This window comes from Thamnophis sirtalis, unplaced genomic scaffold, assembly GCF_051295495.1.
Source record: "Thamnophis sirtalis isolate CommonGarterSnake01/CBP01778 unplaced genomic scaffold, rThaSir2_p1.2 scaffold_9, whole genome shotgun sequence".
Lineage (NCBI taxonomy): Eukaryota > Metazoa > Chordata > Lepidosauria > Squamata > Natricidae > Thamnophis > Thamnophis sirtalis.
This window is the reverse complement of record NW_028261389.1, coordinates 38,910,370-38,936,486: the sequence shown is the minus strand read 5'-3', so window position 1 is coordinate 38,936,486 and position 26,117 is coordinate 38,910,370. Positions and strand designations below refer to the sequence as shown.

Here is a 26,117-nt window from a genome sequence, read left to right as displayed (position 1 = left end):
GATAACGTTATTTGGATTTGTTCTAAGTTGGACTCCGGGTAGGCAGGTCCTATGGAAGAAAGTGAGGCAAATCTTGCTTCATTATGTGGGATGACTTTCAGGTCCTGAAGAAATGCACAAGGTCCTTGCAGTTGTAAGCTATGAATCATGCTCCTCCTGGCTAGTTAAGGTTTTCGGGAGATGGTGTATAGTTGGATATAAACAGAGGTTAACACCTGTTTATAAGAGGGGATGGAGTTTGCCTATCTTAAAGCAATAGGTTACCCATTTCTCAAAAAGTCATCCTTGGATCTGACAGGGTTGACCAAATTTCATTCAGTCTCCAACTTTAAAATTATTAGGGAAAGTTGTGGAAAGGCTAGGCACTCAGCTTCAAAGGATTCTTGAAGAAAAGCAGATCATCAGGACCCTTTTCAGTCTGGATGTAGACGAGATTATAATACAGACATAGTGTTGACCTCCACTTGTAAGCTTCAATTACTCCAAGATACAGTGGTACATATAGTTCTGGGCACTCTGAGGACTGTCGGTGTTAGATTACTGGGAAATGAGTTTATATTGATGGCCAGTCTCTTTCTGGGTGCAATTCAAAGCACTAGTTATCATATTTAAAGCCCTGAATGGCACAGAGCCAAATTATCTATAGGACTACTTCTCCCTGTGGATATGTCCATACCACCAGATCAGATAAGGTGGGTGCATTCCATTCCTCTTTACTAAACAATATCATCTGGTGTGCCTTCTCTACAACAACCATCTATCTTATAGAACAGCCTTTCCCCTGAGGTCTGGAAGGCCCCTACACTATTAACTTTCTGGAGGGCCGTGAAGACCTAGCTCTTCCCTCAAAAGCTGGATCAGGATAGGAGTTGAGCCCAGAATATGTGTACTTTAGTACAGGATTACTGTGATATCTTGGTGGCATGTGATGTATTTTGGGGGGAGGTTAGCATTTTCCCTCTATTCATAGTGGTTTGATGATTGCTATACACTTAGGACTATATTGTATATAAATAATTAAAGTATAATAAATGTTTATAAAGATGCTTTTTACAAATCTTAACCATATATCAGTACTGACCTTCATTAGTGATTGAGAAATTTTAAAAAGTTGAATTAAATGTGAAGAAGTCTCATCTTTCAAAGCATTACCATCAACCTAAAATATATAAAATATAAATATTTGAAAAATATGCGTTAAAATACCTTTAATTACAGACATATTGAAAACATCATGCAAAATACCTTGGCCACAGTCTCAAGCAAACTATCCGCTAGGTCCTCCTGACGAGGCAAAGCATCAGGATCTACTCTCATAATTTTCTTCCACTCCAAAATAGGTGCCATCCTGAATATTCATTTACTTCTGGAAAAAAAAGTAGTCACATTGAAAAGGTTACATTTACCAGAAATACCAGTGTTCCTCTTGAAATATTTAGTATAGCATTTGTAGTATTTTTATTTAGTAAACTATTATATCTAAGAACAGTGGATGACTTACTTTCCCCATTAACAGAAATTATGCGAGGCAAGTTTAGACTGAGTGGTTATTGGTCCACAGGCATTCACTAAGCTTGTATTAATCAAGGGTGGAATAGAACCGCACCTCGCCCTTCCTAATCCAAACCCTTAACTACCACACTGGATCTCAAATGAAATGTTACTAGATACAAGGAGTCAAACAAATGTTTTAAGAATAAAAGCCTTTTTTTATTTATGCCCCCAAAACATTTCTCTTTATTTCCATGTAGGTTTCTCAATGTACTCACTTAGGAATTCCATAAGATGATATGGGAGCTACTGTAAAAATCAATAAGAAAACCTGTAAAATAGCTTTTACATTTGAAACTAATCCAATTTCAGGTTTTGTATGCATACTACTCCTTAAATTTGATATTATGTTAAGGGGTTCCTTTACCATTTCCTTTTTTAATTCTGTTTTTAATGTTTATATTAATAAAATATTTGATTACCATAAGTTTGGAGCAGATTGTAAAGGAATGCAAGTGATAACTACAATGTCTGAAAAACCATTTCAGTACAAATATCCTTAATATTTTGGAATTCATTGCACAATTTCATTGCACAAATTGGTTCTATGTCTGTACCTATGAAAACAGATAATTAGGATTGCCAATCTTGTTTCTATGTAAACTAATATTATTAAAATCAATTTAATTTCTAAGAAACTGTGCATAAAATTATAACTATATAATTATTTACACAGAGTTTTGTACACGCTTAAACCTGTTAACCTTGCACAGTAAGGCTTTGAAGTTAGTGTCATTTCGAGACAAATATGTGTTACGTAACATGTTAAATTTAAATATAAATCAATTTTTTAGTTCACATCTTAAGTGCTCTACTACTTTTTGGGGTATAGGCAACAGTGCACTCATCAACAAACAATTGTAACCGTCGGTACAGGAAATGTTCTATAGCTCTAAATCATCGAACTATAATTTCTGTTGGAATATTCCACTCAACTTCCTCCCTCCACTTCTTCTGTTTTTATTTATTTTTTCTTCATATCGGTAAGCATTCCATAATTGAATGCATCTCTGAATAAATGAGTGAATCAGTGAATAAATAGACTCCTCTTACTAAGCAGCTTTGATTTTCTACAAAGTTTTACAATGTGTGGAATCTGTTGATAGATTTCTCAAGCATATCTGATAAAAATTGTATTTTATTTTGGTTTACTGTTTTTTTTTCACCATGGCTAAAATTAACACACTAGTAGTGCTCTTTTTTGTTTCATTTATCTCCAACTGGGTATCACAACACTTGGAAGAAAAACAGGTTTTAATGGTTTTTCAGAAGGTTAAGAGGATGGAAGTCTGCCAGATCTCAAGGGGAAGAGAGAGAGCAGGACCACTATGGAAAATGCACACCTCCTAGATCCCAGAAGTGATACGTCAGTATGAGCTCATTATTCCTGGTATATATTGTGTCTTAACGGAAAACCACTACACAGACCACTACACTTCACATAGATTACATAAGGTGTAAGATAAATTTCAATTCCATATAATTTATGGAATAAAACCAATAGCATTGTTTTAATACTATATACCAGTGTTGGCAAACCTTTTCGGAACCGAGTGCCGAAAATGGTGTGCACGCAGGCGGGGAAACACCAGAAACCAGAAGAGTATCTTTCTGGTACGCAGGTTCGGTAGCGCCGGTCAACAGGTATTTCATTTCTAGTGTGAATGCACACACAAACACCAGCTGGCCGGCGCACATGCACACGCTGGAACCAAGAAGAACAACGAGCGATGGCTGGCATGCCCTGAGAGATGACTCTGTGTGCCACTTCCAGCACGCATGCCATAGGTTCGCCATCACGGCTATATACTATATAAGAAAAAATACTTTGGCCTTTTCAAATACTATTCTCTGGGATTCAAATATCAGTTTTTTGATCCTGGGAAGTAAGATCCAAGTTTTTGTTGAAGGGAATTTTTTTCTTTTTTTTTCTTCACCTTATCTTATAATTCTTCATTCCGAGTTAAAGATTGGAGATAGGGTTCATACACTGAACTAAAACATGGTTAGTGTAGCAGGTAGCCAAGTACATAGAGTGGAAAGCTGAAGATCTCAAACCCCTATCCCAGAGGCTCTGTAAGCATTCACATTGTGATCCTCTTTCCTGCTGTGAGGTATAAGTTTGATTGTACTTGCTGATATAACTAGCTACCAAGGGGCATCTCACTTGACAATGCTGATATGTGAGAACTCATACCGTGTTGCCTTCATGGCAATTAAAATGTAAAAAATGAAAAAACTAAATTTAAATAGTACAATCTTCTGCCATATAACATTAAAATTTCATTCTTTTCTATCTACATGGCATAGACTGTTTATTTTTAAAAAAAACATATTTTGTAAAATATCCAATAGATTATGCCAAGTATCATTTTAACAATGGTTTACTGAATAAATCACAATTAACATGCTAATAATGTAAATTGGTCTCTGAATCACAGCATCTGGGTTCTCATATTATGAATAACAAGTACCAAAGCAATTTCATACTTTTATGCTCAATCATAGATCATTTCAGTTACTGAATCCAATCTATCATTTAGTATAGGGATCTAGTTTAAAGCATTTCCAACAAGAGGTCTGTCCTCCAGTCTCTACCTTAGCACATTCAATGAAAGATGTTTCCTAACATTTAAAAAAAAAACCTTTCTATAAAAGTTTTAAGACCATTATTTGAGATGACAGCAAAGACGTGAGCCGAGGTGGCGCAGTGATTAGGGTGCAGTACTGCAGGCCACTTTAGCTGACTGTGATCTGCAGTTCAGCGGTTCAAATCTCACCGGCTCAAGGTCGACTCAACCTTCTGTCCTTCCAAGGTGGGTGAAATGAGGACCCGGACTGTGGGGGCAAGTTGCTGACTCAATTTGCTAAAAAATTTGTAAATCGCTTAGAGAGGGCTGAAAGCCCTATGAAGCAGTATATAAGTCTAATTAATTAATTAATAAATAAATAAATAAATAAATAAATAAATAAATAAATAAATAAAATGGATCAATATTTTCCACTTCCATAGGATTATGAGTTTCAAAATTTCAAAACCTGTTTCTTTTCAGGTATTTTTATAAACAATGGAGAAGCTAAAATAATATTTTTCCATATTATTTTATTTGCTGTTGCTCCATATGGCTTCCATCACACCTTTTCTTCACAAATTGAAATGTTTAAGTGAATGGTCCACTTTCTTCAAAACACAATTTTCCCCTTCTTTTTCATCAAATCATGTAACCCCAACACATGTGCAAGACGACAAGCAGGAAAACATGAGATCATATTAGCAAGATCTGGTATTCTTCTTTTGGAGATGCTGTGCATCCAATGCTTCTCTCTCGCCCAAGAACCTGGCTGGGCATTAAAAGGGGGGGGGGGAACCTTTTGCTGCTTTAGGATAATCTATGCTAGGAAAGAGAGAACCGATTATGCCAAAAACAGTGTGCATTAGTGACCATTTCACCATTTTTCTAATTTTCTTGCCAGAGTTGTTAAGTGAATCACTGAAGTTGATAATTTGCTAACATGATGGTTAAATGAATCTGGCTTCCCCATTGGTTTTGCTTGTTACAAGGTTGCAAAGGGGGAATCACATGATCTTGGGACACAGCAATGGTCATAATAAGTATGAACCATTTGCCAACCAAGCATCTGAATTTTGATCACACACGATCACGGGGATGCTACAAAGATTGTTAAGTGTGAAAAATGTTATTTTCCCCAGTGCCATTGTAACTTTGAATGGTCACTAAATAAACTGTGGTAAGTGGAGGACCACCTGCATTTGGACCACAGGGAACATTTCGTGTATCTGTAGTCAGGGTTGCTGAGAGATTAAGTGCTGGAACAAGACTAATATGGGTCCCCTCACCTACACATGGACACATAAATCAATAATGTCATAACTGTGCATTTATTAATTACATTCAAACATACTTGCAAATATATTAAATATATATTTAAAAATATGTTTAAATATATCCCCCTGCTTTGTCAGTGAAGGGAAGCCCTGCCCTAAACATCAATAGCACTCTTTTTTTCTCCATTTTTGTTTGACATCCTTCCTAAAGATCTACCTATTCCACAGTGCCGTTGACTTTAAACTCTTCCTTCAAACCTTAATTACATTCAACTAATATGCTGAATTTTCCTCCCCTCTTTGATTCTTCTTTGTTTACTGTCTATTTGGGATGGTAAGATCCAGATGCCATCCCTGCTGCCTGTGAAGTTTTAAAATATGCTTTAAATCAGTGGTCTCCAATCTTGGCAACTTTAAGACTTGTGGACTTCAACTCCCAGAGTTCCTTAACCACCTTTGCTGGTGGAGGAACTCTGGGAGTTGAAGTCCACAAGTCTTAAAGTTGCTAAGGTTGGAGACCACTGCTTTAAATGATCCAATATTGTTTTTCTTTTTAAAAAAATTACAACATTTCCCCCTTCATGGACCCCGGAACAATGTACCGGCTGCACCCCCTTCTCCTGGAGTGGTGGGGGGGGATATAGGCCTGTCTGTAATCCTGCGAAGCTTTATTTCACCGGTGGACGACCTAAACCGCAGGTTAGGCGCATAAAGAACCACCCTAATCTCGACTGCGAAGGACTGTTTCCCAAAGGTTTAGTATCCCAAAGGTTCAGTCAGAAAGCGGAGGATGCCAGGCATAATCCCAGCGTCCACTCAGTCCTCCTTCCCTTAACCCCGATTAGAAGCGGGAACCGGTCCCCGTCTCTCCCCGGTGCCCGCGCCGCCCCTCGCTGGCTCGCTTACTTTCCACCGCCTCTCCTCCCACCTTCAGCCTCTTTCCTTTGTCTTCCCTCGCTGACTTCCGCAGTCGTTTAAGGTGGGGACGGCCGCTGCTAAGCAACGCGATTCAACAACCCTCGCCCACATTCAGAAGAGCCCGGATATGCTTCCGGACTTGCACCGAGCGCCCGCTCAAAAACTCCCGCGGGACTACAATGCCTAGAGAGCAGTTCGGCGGAGAAAACTCCGAGTCCCGAAATGCTTTGCTCGGCGAACCGTTGACAAACGCCTCGAGTTGGTCAAAGCGCTACCTATAGCGCGGGTGAAAAACGAATTTCCGGCAACAAAGAGAGCGGAACGGAGCTGACGGGACCCTCGCGCAGATTGGGCAGGAAAAAAGCACGGACAGCTCGACATTAAGGAGCGAAGTATTTCCCTTCCTAGGGAAAGCGTCGTAGGAAAAAAAAAAAAACTACACGCCCCAGTCAGCCCAACACCGACCTGGAGACAATCTCTTTTCGATATCCGCCGCTTGGAATGCTGGGAAGAGGGAGGTGGGGGGAGCGGCCGAAAATCGCCTTGGCGAGCGCTCTACTGGGAACGGAGGATGAGTGTCTGCGCATGCGTAATCGGGGTGGGAGTCTCCGGCTGGTTCATTCGTTCTGATTTGTGGGGAGGGGCGGTGGGGGGGGTGTCTTATGTCGAGTTAAGTCGAGAGCTGCTGCCGAGTAAGTCATGGCGGGGAAAGGGCTTCATCCACGGCACTCCCAAGCAGAGGAACCTGCGAAGTGAAAACACGCGGGGACAGAATCTTATCAGGATCTTTTGGGAAGCTGGGTAACTTAACGCGCGTGGCGATTTTCCGTGCAAAGGTAATGGGAAAAGAAAAAAGACGGGGAGGGCGGAGGAGGAAAACTTATCCGTCAAATGTGAAGTTTAAGCCCAAGGGACGATTTTATTTGATCTTTTGCGTTCGGGTTCTCTTTAAGGTGGACATGTCCCCTCGCTTGCCTCTTATTAATTTCCAAAAAGGCTAGCAGGCTTCACACGTGACGTTTATAAAGCCTTGAATTAGGTACTGTAATGGTATCTTGGCAGAATCTATAAATGCATCCTACTTAAGTGTTGTTACCAAGCTGCATAATTCATATGGGCCCAACATCATATACTGTATAATGCAATGCTGTTAGTGTTCACTTTGAAGGGCCAATGCTGGATACTGTTAATTAAAACTCTTCTGAAAATGGACCTGTCTGCTTCATTTATAGCTTACCTCTTTGGCAAAAGTATGACTTGTTAGGTTTGGAGCATGCTGTCTTTGCAAACTTTGTGTATCGCTTATATTTTGTAAAGATTGTGTGAATTTGTCATTGAATATTAATCAGAATTATTTATCCAATTTAAAAGAGTATGAAGTTTGCTAGTGAGATGCATAGTTCTTAATTTCACCTTCTGGGTAATTTGGAAATAGGGGAAATAGTTCTACATGCATTAATTTCTTAATGACAGGTAGTTGAGTATCCTGAAGTGGTAGTTTATAAGCAAAATTTAACTCTTGGATACAATTTAGATTTCAATGGCATATATATATTTACAGTATTCATATTGGCATGAATCTGATATGTTTACATGAAAGTTATTCTGGCCACTGGGTTTCTTCTCCTCCCCCTCCCCATATTTTGTCTACATTGGGCTCCTTATTTCATTCTGAATATATTGAACTTCATTGTTCTATCTTGCTACATTTTAAACAGTGTTTAACATTTTTGTAACATTGTTCTCTATTCATATTTATTCAGTTCTTTGCTTCTTTATAAGCCTGGAAAATATCAAAGCTGTAGTTATTAAGACCTCAGAAAATTATTGCACCTGGCTGATTTTGCTCTTAACTCAAAGAACCTCTTATATAAAGAGGTTAAGGTCTGATTTATATCTAAGTGAGAGATTCAGGAATGTAGGCTAAACTGGGAAATTGGAGGGGGAAACTCTCAAAGAAATTAATGACTAACCAATTTTTTAATTGATGCCCAGTGAGCTACTGGGAAATAATCAGAGATAAAGTTCAGCAGAAAGAAGAATTTGGTAGAGAGCCAGTTTGGTGTAATGGTTAAGGTACCAGGCTAGAAACCACTATCGTCTCCAATGCCACTTTAGGTATGAAGCCAATTGGGTGACTTTCAACCAGTCATTCTCTCTCAGCTCCAGGAAGAAGGTAAACCTCTTCTAAAAATATTGCCCAGAAAATTGTAGGGACTTGTACAGGCAATCACCAGGAGTCAACACTGATTTGAAGGCAGAAAACCAAAAAATGATTCATTATATAGTCAGGATAAGACATAGGTTGCCTATGAAATTGTATTGCTGCCATTGTCAACAATATTAATTGAACCAAACACTTGATTTCATATAGAACAGTATCAGCTTTATATAAATATTCTGGATATATCAGCCATTCATTTTCTGTCCTAAATGCCAATAAGCAAATTACAGCTGCTCCATCAGTACATTTTTTTCCTAACAATCAGGCAGATGGTTACATAGCTAATTGTGTGCATATGTAAATGTTGAAGCAATTAATGCAATTTAGAATACCTAGCAGTCAGTACAAAAATAGCACACAGTATTTCTCAATTCCAGTTCTATGGAGTTGGTTGCCTTGGGGGCAGGTGTACTTTATAGCTGTGTAGAATATTCAGAATACAGTTCAATTACTTTTGGTCTCTTCTACATATACCCAAAGGCTTTCATATCCCCAGTGGAATATTGGGGGATGGGGGGTGGCTTTACATGCCACGTTAAAGATTGTTTTGAAGTTTATCAGAATTTTTTAAAGGAGAAATGTCATTTGAAAAGGTGGCTCAGATATTATGGATATCTTCTTGGAACAAGTACTGTAATCTGGCATGAATGCACATCACTGTCCTTATGGATAACTTATTTCATTCTGCCAGACTCCCTGCCCTGTCTGATTTTATTCTTTACTCTAAACAGAATTTGTAAGTCCAAAAGCTGTTTGCAGTCCAAAAGCTTATCAGCATAATCTGACCAAATTATTTTTTTTATATATTTTATTTTTAATTTTTAAAACAAACACAACACATCCTTCTTTACATATTGTAGAAAGTGTATCAGTTGGTTACAAAAAGACTTTTGTGCATCTCTTCCACAGTCAACAAACGTAATTCATATTAACTGAAGTATTTTAACTCAGATATTTATACATGTTACCATCATCATACCTCCATTTTCATTTGACTATAATTGTTTAAACATCCTTCATCATAAAATATACCAAGATTTAATACATAACAACATACTGGCCTTTCATTTACTATTTCTAAAATCCTCCATTAACACTGAATCCTTATGTCCTATTCTAGCTAAACATCCATAATATTTAATAACAAAATTTTCTAATCCTCCTTTCCAAATCAGTTTACAATTTACATCCAATTTCATGTTGTATCCATACCTTTATAAACGTTATCCTTATCCCTCCTTTATTTAACTATATTCTGTATCATAACATTTCCCCCCTAATAATCAAGACTTTAACTGTACCTAACTTAGTTCTTTTTTTTTAGCGTTTTTTTATTTTTTATTTTTATTTTAAGAAAAAAAACACAAATATGTCATCATTTGTCAATCATTAAGACATTGAAGTACAATTTTTTGTGTGTGTGTGTGCCCCTCCCTCCCTCCACCCCCCCACCCCCCCTCCTCCTTCCCCCCCCCGACTTCCCAGAACCCGTACACGGTATGGATTTTTAACTAACACAGTCTAAAATCTATTGAGAAAAAAGAAATAAAGAAATTAATGACATTCTAGATTGACCTTAGTTTCTTCTTACTGAACTGACTTTTAACAGTTTAAATCATTTCTGATCTTAAGCATAGGCTAACTGGAATTTCTTAGTCCCGTATTTATTTTGTATATAGTCAATCCATTTTTTCCAGTCTCGTTTATATATCTCATTTGAATGATCTTTGAGATATGCCGATATTTTAGCCATCTCGGCTAAGTTTGTTACTTTCAATGTCCATTCTTGGATTGTAGGCAAGTCTTCCTTCTTCCAATATTGCGCCACCAACAGTCTTGCTGCAGTTATCAGGTGCAGAATCAAATTGGTCTCTACCACTGTAAAGTCAGTACATATACCTAGTAAAAATAACTGAGGAATAAACTTTATCCTTCTTTTAAAAACATTTTGCATGACCCACCATATTTTTATCCAAAATGCCTTAACCTTTTGGCAGGTCCACCATATATGATAATATGTAGCATCGAGAGAACCACACCTCCAACATTTAGGCTGTACATTCGGATACATAGAAGCCAACTTTTTAGGATCTAAATGCCATCTATAGAACATCTTATAAAAATTTTCTCTCAGATTTTGAGCTTGTGTAAATTTCACATTTCTTACCCAGATTCTTTCCCATGTATCCAACATTATTGGTTCCTCAATATTTTGAGCCCATTTTATCATACAATCTTTAACTAATTCTGTTTCCGAATCCATCTGTATTAATACATTATATATCCTCTTTATATGCATTAAGCTTTGATCTCTTATTTGTTTAAACAGATTATCCTCAACTTGGATAAAACCAATTTTTTGATCTATTTTCCACCTAGCCTGTAATTGCCCATACTGGAACCATGTTTGAACTACCTTCTCCTCTTTTAATACCTCTAAAGATTTTAATTGTAATACCCCCCTTTCCAAGGTAAGAAGCTGTCTGTAAGTAATTCTGTCCTGTTTTTGTGCTGTATTCATATTTTCAATTGCGTGTCTAGGAATTGCCCACATGGGTATCTTGTCATTTAATTTATATTGGTATTTCTTCCAAACCCACAGTAAAGCATTTCTTAAAATATGACTTTTAAAATTCTTATCCAATTTTTTGTTGAATAACAGGTAAGCATGCCAACCAAATACCAGATCGTGTCCCTCAATATTCAATATTCTATCATTGGTTAAATGAGTCCAATCACTAATTACAGATAATGCCACTGCATCATAATATAGTTTTAAATTAGGTAGTTTCAATCCTCCTCTCTCACGTACATCTTGCATTATTTTCATCTTTACCCTCGGCTTCTTTCTTGCCCACACAAATTTGTTGATACCCTTCTGCCATTCTAAAAGGTTCGCATCTTTTTTAAGTATAGGTAACATTTGGAAAAGAAATAAAAATTTTGGTAAAATGTTCATTTTCACTGCCGCTATCCTACCCAGCAAAGATAAGTGCAATTTCTCCCATTTTTTCATCTCTGTCTGTATGCTATGCCAAAGTGGTTCATAATTATGCTTATATAATTTCCCATTTGAAGTTAAAATGTTAACTCCAAGATATTTGACTTTTTTAACTACCTCACATCCTAGCATCACTCCTAATTCTTCCTTTTGTTTAATGTTCATATTTATAGCTAATATTTTGGTTTTTCCTAAGTTTATTTTAAAACCCGACACTTGACCATATTGATTAATCGTATTCATTAAAACCATACTGGATTCCTGCGGTTGTTCCAATATTATGACCAAATCATCCGCAAAAGCGCGGACTCTATATTCTTGCTGCCTAATCTTGATCCCTTTTAAACCATCCAAGCCCCGTATTTCATTCAACAATACTTCCAAAGTTATAATAAACAATAATGGGGACAAAGGACAGCCCTGTCTTGTACCTTTTCCAATTTGAAAAGAGTCTGTTAAACTTCCATTGACTATGATTTGTGCTGTTTGCTGTTGGTATATTGCTTTAATTGACTGTAAAAAATTATCTCCTATCTGCATTTTTTGCAGTATCTTCAGCAGAAATTGCCAGTTAACTCGATCAAAGGCCTTCTCAGCATCCAAAAATATAAACGCAGCAGGGATCTGGTTGTTCTTTCCCAAATATTCTAATGCATTAATAATTAATCTAACATTACTTTTCATCTGTCTCCCTTGTATAAAACCTGTTTGGTCCGTATGTATCAATTGTTGAATGACCAACATTAACCTATTTGCTAATATTTTAGTAAAAATTTTATAATCTACATTCAGTAATGAAATAGGTCTATAATTTTTGGGTTGAGTAGTATCTTGATCTTCTTTGGGTATCAAAGATATAAACGCTGTCTTCCAAGATGGAGGGACTTTGCCTTCCGTTTGAATCATATTAAATAATTCTCTAAGAGGTTCTACCATTTCTAACTGTAAGTTTTTATAGTAAACCGCTGTCAAGCCATCTGTACCTGGTGCTTTCCCTGACTTTAATTGCTTAATTACCTGCAGGATTTCCCCCGAGGTTATTGGTTGATTCAATTTTTGCCTGTGTTCTTCTCTAACTGAAGGTATTTTCTTTGTCTAAATATTTGTCTATGTCTAAACCATTAATTTTATCCCCTTTATACAGTTCTGTAAAAAATTCCCAGAAAGCCTTTTGAATCTCTTCCTGTTGAAACACCTCCTTCCCTCTGTAAATCAGTTTAGATATATTTCGAGTTTTCCTTTTTTTCCTAATCTGATAAGCTAACCATCTGCCAGGTTTGTTTGCATTACAAAAAGTATTGTGTTTTGCATATAATAAATTAGTAGCTACCTGGTCAGAGATCAACATGTCAAATTGAGATTTTAATATGTTAATAGCTTCCTTAACCTTTGTATCGTCTGGGTTCATTGTTAACTCCAGCTCTTTTCTCTTAATTTCCTCTTCCAGTTCTGTTCGTTTTAACCCTTGCTTATTTCTATGTGTTTTATTTATATTCATCAAAACTCCTCTCATATACGCTTTGCTTGCGTCCCATACAAATTCCATAGATGTACCCTTATTCATATTCAAAACAAAATATTCAGATAGTAATTTTTTACAATCATTAATATACTTTTCATATCTAAATAAGTTTTCATTCAATCTCCAAGACCTTCTTGCCTGCACTACCCTTCCCAACTCCATCCAAACTGGGTTATGGTCCAAAAGGACCCTAGCTGCAATCTTTGTTTTCTTGACCCTAGAAAGCAAATCATTAGTGGTTAGGATAAAATCAATCCTTGAAAGGGATTGATGCCTGTCCGAGAAGAAAGTGAAGTCATATTCCTGTGCATTTCTTTCTCGCCAAATATCTCTCAATTCAAAATCATCCATAATGTCAAAGAAAGATTTGGGTAACTTTGCTCGCATCTTGGTATTTAGGCGGGAAATCTTCTTATCTCTCTTAGTGTCTATCACTCCATTCCAGTCACCCAATAGTATACAGGAACTATAGTCCCACTGTACTAATTTAGCATGAAGATTTCTATAGAATCTATCTTGCTGTTGATTGGGAGCATAAATTCCCAAAAGTAATGTCTTTTTCCCTTCTAAGATTAAGTCTAAAGCAATATATCTTCCGAAGGGGTCTGCTTCTATTAATTCAGCTTTCATATCTTTTCTTAAGTATACAACTATACCATTCTTCTTTTCCATAGCAGAAGCTGCAAAATGTTGACCAAGTTTTGAATTGATCAAATATTTTTGATCAGTTGACTTGATATGAGTTTCTTGCAAACAAATTACATCGTTCTTAAACTGTTTGAGATAATGAAATATTTTCTTCCTCTTCTGTGGAGAATTCAGTCCGTTGACATTCCATGTTAAAATCTTAGTTGTCATTTTTGGTTGGTTGAAGCATTTTTAGAGCTTCCTGCATGGCCTGTTTAACCTTAGGTCTAGCTCCTCCCACTGCTTCCAGATTTGTTATTGTAGTTCCTTGATCGATGGCCGATGATTGTTGATGCTGTTGCTTTTTAGCTTGTTTCTCCATACGTCTAGTAGTCATGCGGCTAGGTCTTGGTTCCATAGCACCTTGCACTTCTAGAGAAGAGAGATGCTCCATCTTGTCTGGTGGTTGTGTAGTTTGCTGTCTATCCTGTCCTTCTTGTGGTCTTTCTCTAGGTCCAGATGGTGCAGGGTGTCCGGCCTTCAATATATTATAATAAAAATCTCGGGCTTTCCATACAGAGTTGAGGCGGTACCTTTGCTTATCAAATGTAAATATGATGCCAAATGGCGCATCCCATCTATACTGTATCTGACGATTTCTGAGTTCTTCGACCAAAAAAGCGTAGTCTCTCCTGGCTCTTAACATTTGAGGTGGTATCTCTTTCAAAACAGCCAGGTCTTGACTGCCAATTTGAAGCTTAGTGTTATAAGATGCTTGCAGTACCATATTTCTAAGCTCTCTTGTAGTAAAATATATAACGATGTCTCGAGGAAGCTGCTTCTGCTTTGCCAGCCAGGAGTTAACGCGGTAAGCTTTGTCAATTTGCCAGTCTTGGTTGGTCCCTGGTCTTCCCATCAGGCGATCAAAAGCTTCCGATAGGATCTGTTTCAGGTTCTCCTGTTTCTCCTCACGCAGCCCCCTTACTCTTAATGCGAACTTAGTTCTTTTTTATTAACCTTTATATATAATCCAAAGGGATTTCTAATCTTCCTTTCATGGGTACCATTCAATATTCATATCCAATTATTACTCATCATGACACTACACATTGTATACATTAGTTACATTATCAATTATTTATTTAACTATATCTATTGTCACTAAATTCCACTAAGTTTAACTAGTTTTAAGTTATACTCTTCTATATATCAACCTGTATCTTTCCAGTAGCAAAACAGTCTCATATCTTTTGCCATTTGTGGTGCCAATCTTCTAATTATCTTCTTGATCAGCTTTGTATAGACTTCTCTTAGCAACTCCTTGCTTATAAAATCTCTCATGTAATTTTGATGCCCTTCTTCTGTTTCCTTAATCAGCTTATCTTTGATTGTCAGTAGTGTTATCAATGATGTTGCTAATAAAATTTCTCTTTAAATCCATAAATTCTTTTGTTTTTTCTTCTTCTGTATCTTGCCATCTGGGATAGATTTCCCCTCCATTTAGTTCCTCTTTCAGTATTCCACTCTTTCCATTTTCAGAGAAAAACCAATCACCATAAATATCACCAAATTTAATTTCTTTATATTCATTTTCCTCTTCAATTTTTAGGGTTTTAACCATCACTTTTTCCACTTGATAAACATCCTCAACTTCTTCCTCATATTTTGCTGTTAGATGCTCTTAAGTCTTCCAGCTTCTTCTCTATCCTCTCATATGTATTTGATAATTTCTGTATTTCTGAGAATATCTTTTGCAGACTTAAAGTTTCTTTCTGCTGTTGAAATTGTGCCATTATCTCCAGCTAACAAACACAGCTGCTCTAGTTTGGAAGGTTAATAAGATTAAACATAGATTCACAATAACGTTTTATTTTCACTTTTCTCTGGTTAAAGATATACTTCAAAGGGACACCTGTATGTTTTTCTTCTTATCAATCTCTATAAACAAGCAGTGAGACCTTGGAGTGCCAAGCCAGAATAATCAGTGAGAAGAACCTTCCAGCCTCCAAGTATCAGTGTTATTGTTGCAATTTTCTTTGTTTCTTCTTTGTTTCTTCTTGTATCTTTTTTGTATTTCAAGTTTTTAAAAAGTCTGATTCTTGAATGAGTTAGGAGAACACTCACAGTAATGAAAGAGGAGAATTTTAGTCCATAGGTTACAGAGAATAATAAAAGAAAAAAAATAGAAGAAAACTTAATCCATTCATTTTAAAAGGCTTGCATAAATTCATCCATGAAGATAGCATTTAAAAAGTAAGATAACCCACTGTCCAAAACTATTCCAAATTTAATTACGCTGCTTATTTCTTCTGTTCTCCAATTTAAATTAATTTTAAGTATTTTATAGGCAGTCTCTTTTTAAAACGGTAAAAATTCCTCACCAGCTGGAAATACTTTCTCTTTCTGTATCCTTCCATTTTGGGGCTGCCCCGACTTCGTCAGCCTTGGCTAGATTTTTTGTCGCCGGCTTGAAGAACTTCTCTTGCATCGATCAGGGACTTTGCGATGTCCCTGAGATCAGCAAGGCATATTCTTCCTGTTCCCTGTCTCTGCAGGACGGTTTAGGTTGGATTAGACCACCCAGCGGCAAAAGTATCGGCTGCTGTCTCGGAGCATCGAGACCGCACGTCCGTATCGTCGCAATATTGGCTCCTCCTCTCCTGACCAAATTATTCTTGGCCCATAGAAATTCTAAAAATAATAATATAGATGATAGTTGGCCAATGTTTTACTCAGAAATCTGTACAGCTACCCAGAAAAATAGAGTTAAAACTAGTATGATAAGCATCAGGGAGAGGACAGAGGATAATGAGATACTACTTTAGAAGATTATTACCTTCCAGTTTGCTTTCAGAAAGATCATTCTTTTGGGTCTCACCAAAAGAGTCATATTGTAAGAGCACTATTTTTAAAAAATATAAAAATTTAATTGGAAGCAATGTGTCCTTCCATAACTTTAATTTAAATTGGGGATATTTTAAAATTACTATTTTCCTGAGCTCTTTCATTACTTGATTCACTTTTTTGCATAGCCCCATTTGCTACATACTTCTGGCAATGGTGGAATAATCATCACAAAGAACTGCATACTTTACTCATTATGACAGTATTCCATGGACTGATGCTTCATGTCTGTGTCATAACAAAGTGCCCATGTTTTGTTGGCTGTCACAATGTGTTGTAAACATTCCTCACTTTCATTCTTGTAGTTTGAACGCAATTCTTGACAAATTTCATTTCTGGAAGTGTTCATCTTTGTCATCAGCATACAAGGAACCCATCTAGCACTTGTGTAAAACTTATAAAAGTTTGTAAACTTTCTAATATGAAGCAACACATATTCTGTGAAATGCCAAACTTGACAGAAATTTTTCTTCCCATGATCTATTGATTGTCCGCAAATCAGCTCATCAACATTGCTCATATAAAACCTGTGTGTTGCTGTTACAGGTTGCCCATTTGTTCTTGATCACGCATATCAGCTCTTCATAGTTCACCATCTTTACACTTTTGGGGGCCCAGCTATGCACAGTACTCACATTAACAGTCATTGTCATAACTCTGCATTATGCAGTAAATTTTAATTAGCTGTCAAAAATTCAATCACAATGCATTGCCTAAAGCACACTGACCAGTACTCACTGCAGGTTTAGTTTCAATGACAGCACAATTTTTTCTCATAATTGTAAAGGGAAAAAAAATGAAACTGAAAAGCACATTAGGGTTTCTGTTTTGTCAGTGCTATGATCTATGGGTGATTTATAAATTTGGAGTCAATCTTCATTCATCCCTTGTGTATCTGCCAGCAATTACAGTATTCTCATCTGGATTTTAGTGACACTATCTGCTAGGTGATGGTACCATATGCCCACTTAGGTCTAATATCCTATTTGAGCATTCAGAAATATTGGATTACTTAAGAGAAACAGAAAGGCATGGTTGGCTTAATATACCAGTTAAGCTGCAATTTAAGATCTCTGCCACTGAATATTTAGTTTGCAACTGGGCTTATAAAAACAGATCTTCCTGACCCCTTTTCTTCTCATCACAAATTTTATTATTTTATTATTAAATTTATATGTCACTCATTTCATAAATTAAAGTTATATTTCTGTAGAGAGATTCAGACCAGGAATGCCTGAAAAATGGACAGGATCATGTAGAATAGGGATGCAAACCTGTGGCCTGTGGGCTAGACGTAGCCCGTGATGTGGCTAGATCCGGCCCATGGAGCTTCCAGGGCAGACAGCGAAGGACCAGCCCCCGGTGCCTCAGCCCTGGCCCAAGCCGGGCTGGCACTGATCTATTACTGGATGGCAGCCATCTGGCTAGGAACATGGACAGCCTTAGATCCACGGGATCACCTGGAGCCAGTGGAGAACCGCCCTGCTGCCTGGACGCTCACTGCATCCTATGTGCACATCCAGGGACCAGGGTTGAGATGGCAGGCTGATTCCTAGCTGACTCCAGGGCAGCCCCACAGATCTAAGGCTTACTATGTTCCTGGACAGAGGGCCACCATTCAGTTATAGATCAGCAACACACACACACTACCAGTGCCTCCATGGCCTGCTCACCAGCCCGGTCTTGCAGCCCACGTGGCTTCCCTTTCACTGGCGCAGTGCCTCCCCATTTGGGAAAGCCACAGCCGCAGTAACCACAACTATCAGCAACACTGCCAATCTCTTCCCTTCCCCTTGTCGCTTCCTGAGTGCGGAGGAAGGAACGATATGGGAATGAGAAAGAGAGGCAGGGAAGGACGGAAGGCATGCCAGAGACAGTGAAGATTTTTTTGAGGGGGAGGCAGCAGAAGAAGCAGCATTCCTCGGCTAGGAGGCAGGTAAAGGCAGAAAGGGAAAGTAAACCTCAGTCCCTGCAAACCAAGTGCAGTTTCTGCTGCTCGCAGGAAAGACACCATCTTCCTCCTGTTTCCCCCACCACAACAGCCATCTGAGCTGGACTGGACTGTCTCTACTTGTGTATTTCAGAATTAATCTAAAGAAAAAAAAACATGATTAATTCAGATAAGTTAGAACATTTATACATAAATGTTATTTTTGGGAGGGAATTCATGGATAGTTTAATATTCAGGCAATCAAACAAGTTATAGTAATATACAGAAAAAATATAAGTATGTTTATTTAATCTTGTACTGTATATATGGTTGTCTTTCTGGTTCATTATGAAGCAGTGAGAAGTTGACTAGCCTATTCAATTCCTGAGCTCTGACTACCCGGGAATGGGAAATTCAGTTGAGCACTAGTGTTTTCCCTTTCTCTTTGATGTCATATTATGAATATCTAGATATTTGCAGTGTGATAGCCCTATGTACCCAAATGGAGTATTACAGTCCTGTTCTGACCCCCCTCGTCCCACACCAAAACACTCCAAGCCAAAGATACTTTACGGAATTTATTTACAGACAGACAGGTCCTTGGCAGCAAACCGACACAGATAAGCCGGGGCAGCAATCCAGCACAGACAAGCCCTGGCAGCAATCCAGCCTGCCAAGCTCACAATACTGTTCATCAAACATTAGTTAATGCGTTGACTTCTGCAAAAAGGGCATGTGCACAATCCGTCCTTTTATAGTCTGGAGAGGAGCCTAATGACCACCAGCTGAGTGCAATTACCTCCTGTAACTGCGCAACTGTTCCTGACGCCTATTAGCTCTTCGGTGCCGGGCATCCAGGAACAACTCACTGTTGGCATCCGGATCACTCTCCCTTATCTCCTCCCCACTGGTCCAAGGCTCAGGCACCTCCTGGTGGCTAACCAGCCTCTCTGTGCCCTGCTCGGAGTCGGAATCCTGTCCAGGGTCCTACACATCCTCCAGAGCCCCTCGCTGTCGGAGTCTGGTGGCAGCTCCAACGGCTCCTGCTGGGCCACAACATAGTCCCATTACATGGGATGAAATTAATGTGTATTCTTCCATGTTACTGTATTGATAAGATTTGTTGGCAGGAGGAAAGATAAAACCTTTTGAAAAATATATAAAATAGGGTAACAATAATCATATTACCCTACACTCGCTGTAAGGAAGATGATTTAGATTAGGGGTGTCAAACTCAAGGCCCTTCTGCCGGATCCGGACTACAATGTGGTTGGATCCAGCCTGTGGGGCCGTCCTGGTCTACTCAGTGCAAAGAGGAAAGATCAGACCAGTGTGGCTTCATCCCTGTCCAATGCAAAGAGGAAACATGCCAGCAATTTCGGGACTGGCGTCGAGCTGGCCACATCCACCCAGTCGGCCACACCTGCCCAGTCAGCTAATCACACCCGGCCCTTGGAGTCAACCACAGCCCTGATGCGGCCCTCAATGAAATTGAGTTTGAACCCCCTGATTTAGAAGAGGGTTTTAAAATACCTTTATTTCTACTTGGAAACCACTTGTGGACTTTGTCCTTGAGATGGGAAAAAATGAAGCTTTGATTTTGGGTTTTACTGATTAGATAGATTTGTTGTTATAAAAATGGCTAGTTTATATTACTATGAAAAAATAAAAAAAGTTTAGGGTAGATGTTAATGCCATATTTTACTGCACCAAAGGAGTCGGAAGTCAATGCCTTTTTTTTCTTTTTCCCTTGTTTCCCCCCACTATCCACTTCCCTTTTTCCTTCCCTAATTTCCCTAATATTTACTTTTGTATTCTCTTTGTATGTCATCTTATAAATGAATAAAAAACTATATAAAAATAGAAGAGGGTTGTATTTGTTATAGGGCTTGTATCCTGTCCCATTTAATAAACATTAGATTTTGACTTTTGAATATTCATGTTACTCTGCAATAATAATGCATGATTTCATTTTGTATTTTCTGAATTCTAAAAACTGCTTTGTTTCTTGACAGAAAAAAAGTTCTTCTGCATGCATAATGGAAAATGGATCTTTTCTGCTTCTTTCTTGAACAATTAAATAAAGAAAAGAAATTGAGCTGAGGAATTTTTTTCTGTTTTCCTTGAAATTTTTGACACTTTAGTAATTTATTAACTTCTAGTATTTACACACACACACACACACACACACACACACACACACACACACACCTGGAAAGGTAGAAGGTAAGGATAGACAGACAGAGATACCTTCCAGGTATATCTGCCTACATTTTGCCTTTCCATTGCCCAGAGATCCCTTATTCACCTGCAGAGTTACTTTCAGTGACTAACTATGCAAAGATAATAGTGAAGAGTCTTACATAATTATTTGAGGAAAAAGTGTGCACCAAGAAAAGCTCATTGTTTTAAGTCAAAGTATATGTGTAAATTGAACCAAGTTACTTCTGTTGACTCTTACAAAATTCTTACTTTTCCCACTCAAAATGAAAGCAACTGTATTTTTAACTTTATTTTTTGTGTTTTTGTGTTATGTAAGGCGATTTGGACCCTTTAGAAAAGACATTTAGATTTGTTCATATTATATGCTAACTTTTTTCAGCTGGTCATCACTGAATCACTTAGAATATATCTGATAGTTCACTGGTTATAAAGGTACATGACTTCTGCTAATCCATTATTGTCTACTATACCTGGCAATGTTCTTATGGCTCCAAGAGAGTTTTTCCACATCATCTACTACTTGGAAAAAGCAGACACTGAAAAGTTTGAGAGACTTTCGCATACAAAGCTTATACTCTGTCATGAACCACAACCCTTTCACTAAGCATTCTTTCTTTATAAGCAACACTCTTCGAAATCATGTCATTATTTTGTCATTTTTAAACAATGGGTGCAGCAAAGGAGAGGAATATGAGGAACCGAGGTAGTAAAGTATTAGTTGATGGTGATAAATGTGATATTTGGGTGTGCATGTGAGATTTTTTTTTCATGGTGAAATACAATACTGCTATCTCCAGTTTTCCCTATCAAAGTAGCAGGAAATTGCAAGGAAGATTATGCCATCACTTTATGCAGAGTTAGGCAGAAAATCATCTCCTAGACTTAACAATAAGCTTTGTAGATAAGGAAGCAATTCTTAGCATATGTCCAAGATTGCTTCATACTGAACTTCTAATGAAAATCTGATACTCTTATATTTGAACTGGACCAGTCTCTTCCAGTTAGCAATTGGCTTAAGGTCTAATCAGTTTCAGGGAGCCATCCAGAAGGAGGGTTCTAATCAACTAATTAAGGTCACAGTTGAGCTTGTTAACTTATGGTTAGGAAGGGCTAAGCTGGGAAGAAAACACGAGAAGAGAAGTCTGTGCTGTGCGAGGCAAAAAAATGGGAAAGGGGAGGGGGGTCAGGCATAGGATACTGTGTGGGAGAACTTTATCTGAATGAAATTGTAGCAACCAGGGGCCTTCTCAGCATCTCTACGTATCTTATCTCTATACACAATGTCACATGGTTTACTTGGTAACGGTGCTGCTCTGTGACCATTTTGCCAGAATCAATTGAAGTCATTAAATGATACTATATTAATATTAGAACTGGCTTAATTACAAGTGTTTTCTCAGTTTATATTTTTGGATAATCTTAATATTGTCATGCAATATTTTGCCCAGTTTAAGAGTGTGTCTATTCTGCAATTTCAACAGTTTAAGATAACTAAGGTGGCTTAAATGAAATTGACCTAAATATGTTTTCTAAGACTGTCTTATTTTTCTTTCCCTTTGTCCTAGTAAAGATCCATGTAACAGGTCACTTACTGATAGTAGTAAGTAATACAGATTGGAAAAAAGATTTTAGAAATGGCTTCTCTTGAACAATTTGCATAAATGAAAAAACATTTTCTGCTTGATTGATAAGGTAAATGTTCTAAAAATGTTGATTTTTGGACACTCATCCCAAATTCTTTAATCATTGCTTCATTGTAAGATAAAATGCATGACTAATTTTTTTTTTGCATTGTGCATTGTTATTTTAATCTGGGCATAAAAATCTTGGTGAGCAGATTGAATATGTCAATTCAAGATTATTGATGAAATCAAATGTTTGTACAATTCCTTTGAAAACTATTTTTATAATGGTGGTTGATTTCATTCAGTAAAAGAAAATGCCCTTTTCTCTCTATGTACATTTTGATATTCTGTTATTGCAAGATAGAATAATCTGGTAATAAATTTAAGAGACCATAATTCTCACCTTTCTTCAGAGACTGAATTTATATAATTTTACATAAGTCATTACCTCCTAGCTAAGGCTCTGTCATAAGAACCATATCCAGACTAATGTGATAATTTTCCACTTTTAAGTAAGGAATTCTCTGGCAGGATATATTTGCCTACCAATTTCTTTTTCACGAGGAGCTATTTTATTTTATTCAGTACCACTAGTTCCAAGTGCCCATATATTTTCAGCAATTGCTGATTAACTGAAGAGTCTATGGATTTTGATTGCAATATTACATCCAGAAATATTACATCAATATTTCATCAACAGTTGCTACAATTCAATATTATTACATATTCAATATTGTAATATTCAATAATATTACAATGCAATATTACATCAATAGTTGCTACAATTCAGTGGATAGCAAGATATCAGCACTTGCTAGCAGGTTAAGATTTATATGGTCTGAAAAGATCCATCCATAGTAAACAATCTTATGTTTTAATAAGACAATTTAAAGTTTTTAATCTGTTTAATAGGACCTGTAAACTTTATAAAATAACGTATGGCATGGTACTTAGTTGAAAAGTACTGAAAGACTTATAGCAATCTAAGAAGCTAAAGTGTTATCATTATATTGGTAGATTAATACAGTATCGTTCAAAATAAAATGTATTTTAAAGGAGATACATTTTCATTGCAAATTATATGTTACTTTTTGATCAATAAGTAATATATATGATTTTAATTTATCTATAATCACCTGTTACTCTTTTCCTCCTTGCTATTTATTCCAATATGTAGGAAATATGTTGTATGTATTTGTGTGCTATGTTAAACTAGAGAACATGGCTTAAATTCCTGATCAGTTTTTAATGCATGCCTATGGCCAGCAGCCTGGTAAGGAGACAGTTAATTTTAAGAAGATTAACTCTTAAAGCAGAAAATAATATTTGAAGGAAACATATCTCATTTAAAAGAAAGGTAACACAGTTTGGAATCTGTGATTTGGTCCCTAAGGATGACATGCTATTTCTTTTTAATTCAAAACTAGCTTTTCTTGTCATTGAAAGAAAAGGAATTGGGATATTACAATTCCTGAGACTAACAGTACAAACCCACGAATATCTCTTTAGAAGTGAAGCTCAGCGTATAAGGTAGTAGCTTTCCTCTCACCGCACTCCCCACCCACCCCAAAGCATTACTGAAAGTATTGTTGGAATAGATGATTCTCTTCTAAGCATTTATGAAGCAGTCCATCTTTTTGAACTGGTTTTTTTTTCAAAACCGTAATTAGCAAAATACCAGATGTTATCACTGTTTGAAGTCTATGTGGAAGCAAATGAGTGAAACCAGCAAAGCAGTATTGCTAGGATATAAAGCTGCAGCCTTTATGCTAAAATGGGTCCATTTTTTGTGAAAAGTGTTGTTTACTTATGGAGATAAGCAGCAATCTTTTAGCTTTCAGTTGATCTTCACTGTGTATATTTATGTTGATGAAAGCAGATGTTTAAAACAAGCTGAAATTTGTTTTACAGATAGTTTGTATGAGTTCCGGAGAAGATGGCTTATGTTAGCTCAAAGGAATTTGCACTAATATGTGGAGTAGTGGCTGCTTGCTACTGGAACAGTCTATTTTGTGGCTTTGTTTTTGATGATGTTTCCGCCATTTTGGACAATAAAGATTTGCATCCTTCAACTCCAATTAAGAATCTTTTTTTGAATGACTTCTGGGGAACACCCATGTCTGAGGTAATACCTCTACAGGACACTTAAAGCATTTTTATAAAGCATTGAACCAATGTGCAAGACCTACCTTGCACTTCAAAAATGTCACTGCAGCCTTCAATGATATTTTACCAAATACTGATATTTTATTTTCCATTCATTTTTAATTTATAACATATATGATAACCAGGATAGAAATCTTGATCATCAAGATATTAAAGAGTCTCTTTGAGAGTGGGCGGCATACAAATTAAACAAATAAATAAATAAATAAATAAATAAATAAATAAATAAATAAAGACTCTAGGAAAAATCAATATTCAAACTGGATTATCTGAAATTCATACTCCTCTTATAAACTCTCATTGTAAAAAAATTGGAATGAGCAAATAGACTGTCATATACAGAGAACCTAAGGGAGAAGATTTGATATGTTTTTGAGCAAACAAAGCAAACAAAATTGTCATGAATGCCCCCAAGGCTCAGAGGGACATTGGCAATTTTCCAAAACTCCTACTTGTGTTATTTTGAATGTTTGAAGAGAAAATATAATGTAATCTTGCATTCTTAGCAATGCACAAAGGACTGAATTTGTGCAGTGTATATATGATGAGAGGAAGAGATTGATTTGAACAGATTTGCCTAGTTTGGCTATCTGGCTGTTTGTTTAGCATGATCTTTAAGGGGAAAGACACACATACTATTTGTTTAGGCTTCTAAAACTTTTTTTTAGAATTTTCCATTTTAGCAATAGCTTTTACTCCTTTCTTTTATTCCTTTCTATGTGATATTGTTTACTTCTTTGTTTTGTCTTTTTAGGAGAGAAGTCATAAGTCATATCGACCCTTCACTGTCTTCACATTTCGTTTGAACTATCTTTTCAGTGAATTAAATGCTATTTCTTACCACTTCCTGAACATCATCTTCCATGCAATTGTTTGTATCATCTTCCTCAAAGTCTGTAAGCTTTTCTTAGACAATAAAAGCAGTTTGGTTGCATCTTTACTATTTGCAGTGCATCCTATACATACTGAAGCAGTAAGTAAATTTAAAATTTTTGCTAGTTCGAACTGTGGGGAGTTCTTAAACAGCGTAGGGAAACAATGCAGGGTGATGATAGTGAGAAAACAATTTAGGAAAATTGGGGGTGGGATATTAAAATAAGGGGGCTATTCTCAAATGCATCTACATTTAAACCTATCATTTACTTACATCACCTTTCCAGCTACCGCATGATTGTGTTAATGCATTTGAAGTGCATTAACTTTAGGAAGTGAACTGGCATAAGCAGTGATTGTGCTCCGTGAATGTGCTCCCTTGTTAAAGCTGTGAGGCAGCTTGTCCTCTTGAAGGCTCTGTGCAATTGTGTCAAGAATGTTCCAAAGTCATGTGTTTGGCAGTGCTTCTGCTTGGCAAAATGACTGTTTATGTACATACACAGTACTCAGATTACATCATGTCTTTTGAATCCAAAGAGCTTTTTCTAAGCACATATTCACAGAGCAATCAACATGTTCCTTCATTCTTGGTCTCTGAATGAGTCAGTCACTTCTTACTCTATTTTTTCTTTCCCTCCCGTCCATTTATAACACGCAACCAAAAAAGTAAGGAAAGTTTATTCTAGGTCATATTTGTTTGGGATAA

The 26,117-nt window shown here is 37.0% G+C and overlaps 2 protein-coding genes across 6 annotated transcripts in view; one reads left to right on the top strand and one right to left on the bottom strand.

Moving 5' to 3' along the window:
• CEP290 (centrosomal protein 290) overlaps positions 1-6,544 on the bottom strand; it is a 75,885-nt gene extending 69,341 nt beyond the window's left edge. For 2 of the 4 annotated variants that reach the window (XM_087723367.1, XM_087723368.1), the window contains exons 1-3: positions 6,305-6,544; positions 1,246-1,366; positions 1,082-1,159 (exon numbers count right to left, since the gene is read on the bottom strand). In XM_087723367.1, the coding sequence (XP_087579493.1) occupies positions 1,082-1,159; positions 1,246-1,347 (180 nt within the window). In that variant the 5' untranslated portion in view covers positions 1,348-1,366; positions 6,305-6,544. The remainder of the gene's footprint in view (positions 1-1,081; positions 1,160-1,245; positions 1,367-6,304) is intronic. The other 2 variants (XM_087723369.1, XM_087723370.1) reach the window with 2 other exon arrangements.
• Positions 6,545-6,978: 434 nt separating this feature from the next.
• Positions 6,979-26,117, top strand: part of TMTC3 (transmembrane O-mannosyltransferase targeting cadherins 3) — a 39,267-nt gene continuing 20,128 nt past the window's right edge. Inside the window, exons 1-4 of one of the 2 annotated variants that reach the window (XM_087723366.1) lie at positions 6,979-7,152; positions 22,318-22,439; positions 24,284-24,497; positions 25,293-25,511. In XM_087723366.1, coding sequence (XP_087579492.1) covers positions 24,309-24,497; positions 25,293-25,511 — 408 coding nt within the window. In that variant the 5' untranslated portion in view covers positions 6,979-7,152; positions 22,318-22,439; positions 24,284-24,308. Of the gene's footprint in view, positions 7,153-22,312; positions 22,440-24,283; positions 24,498-25,292; positions 25,512-26,117 lie in introns of both variants that reach the window. The other variant, XM_087723365.1, reaches the window with a different exon arrangement.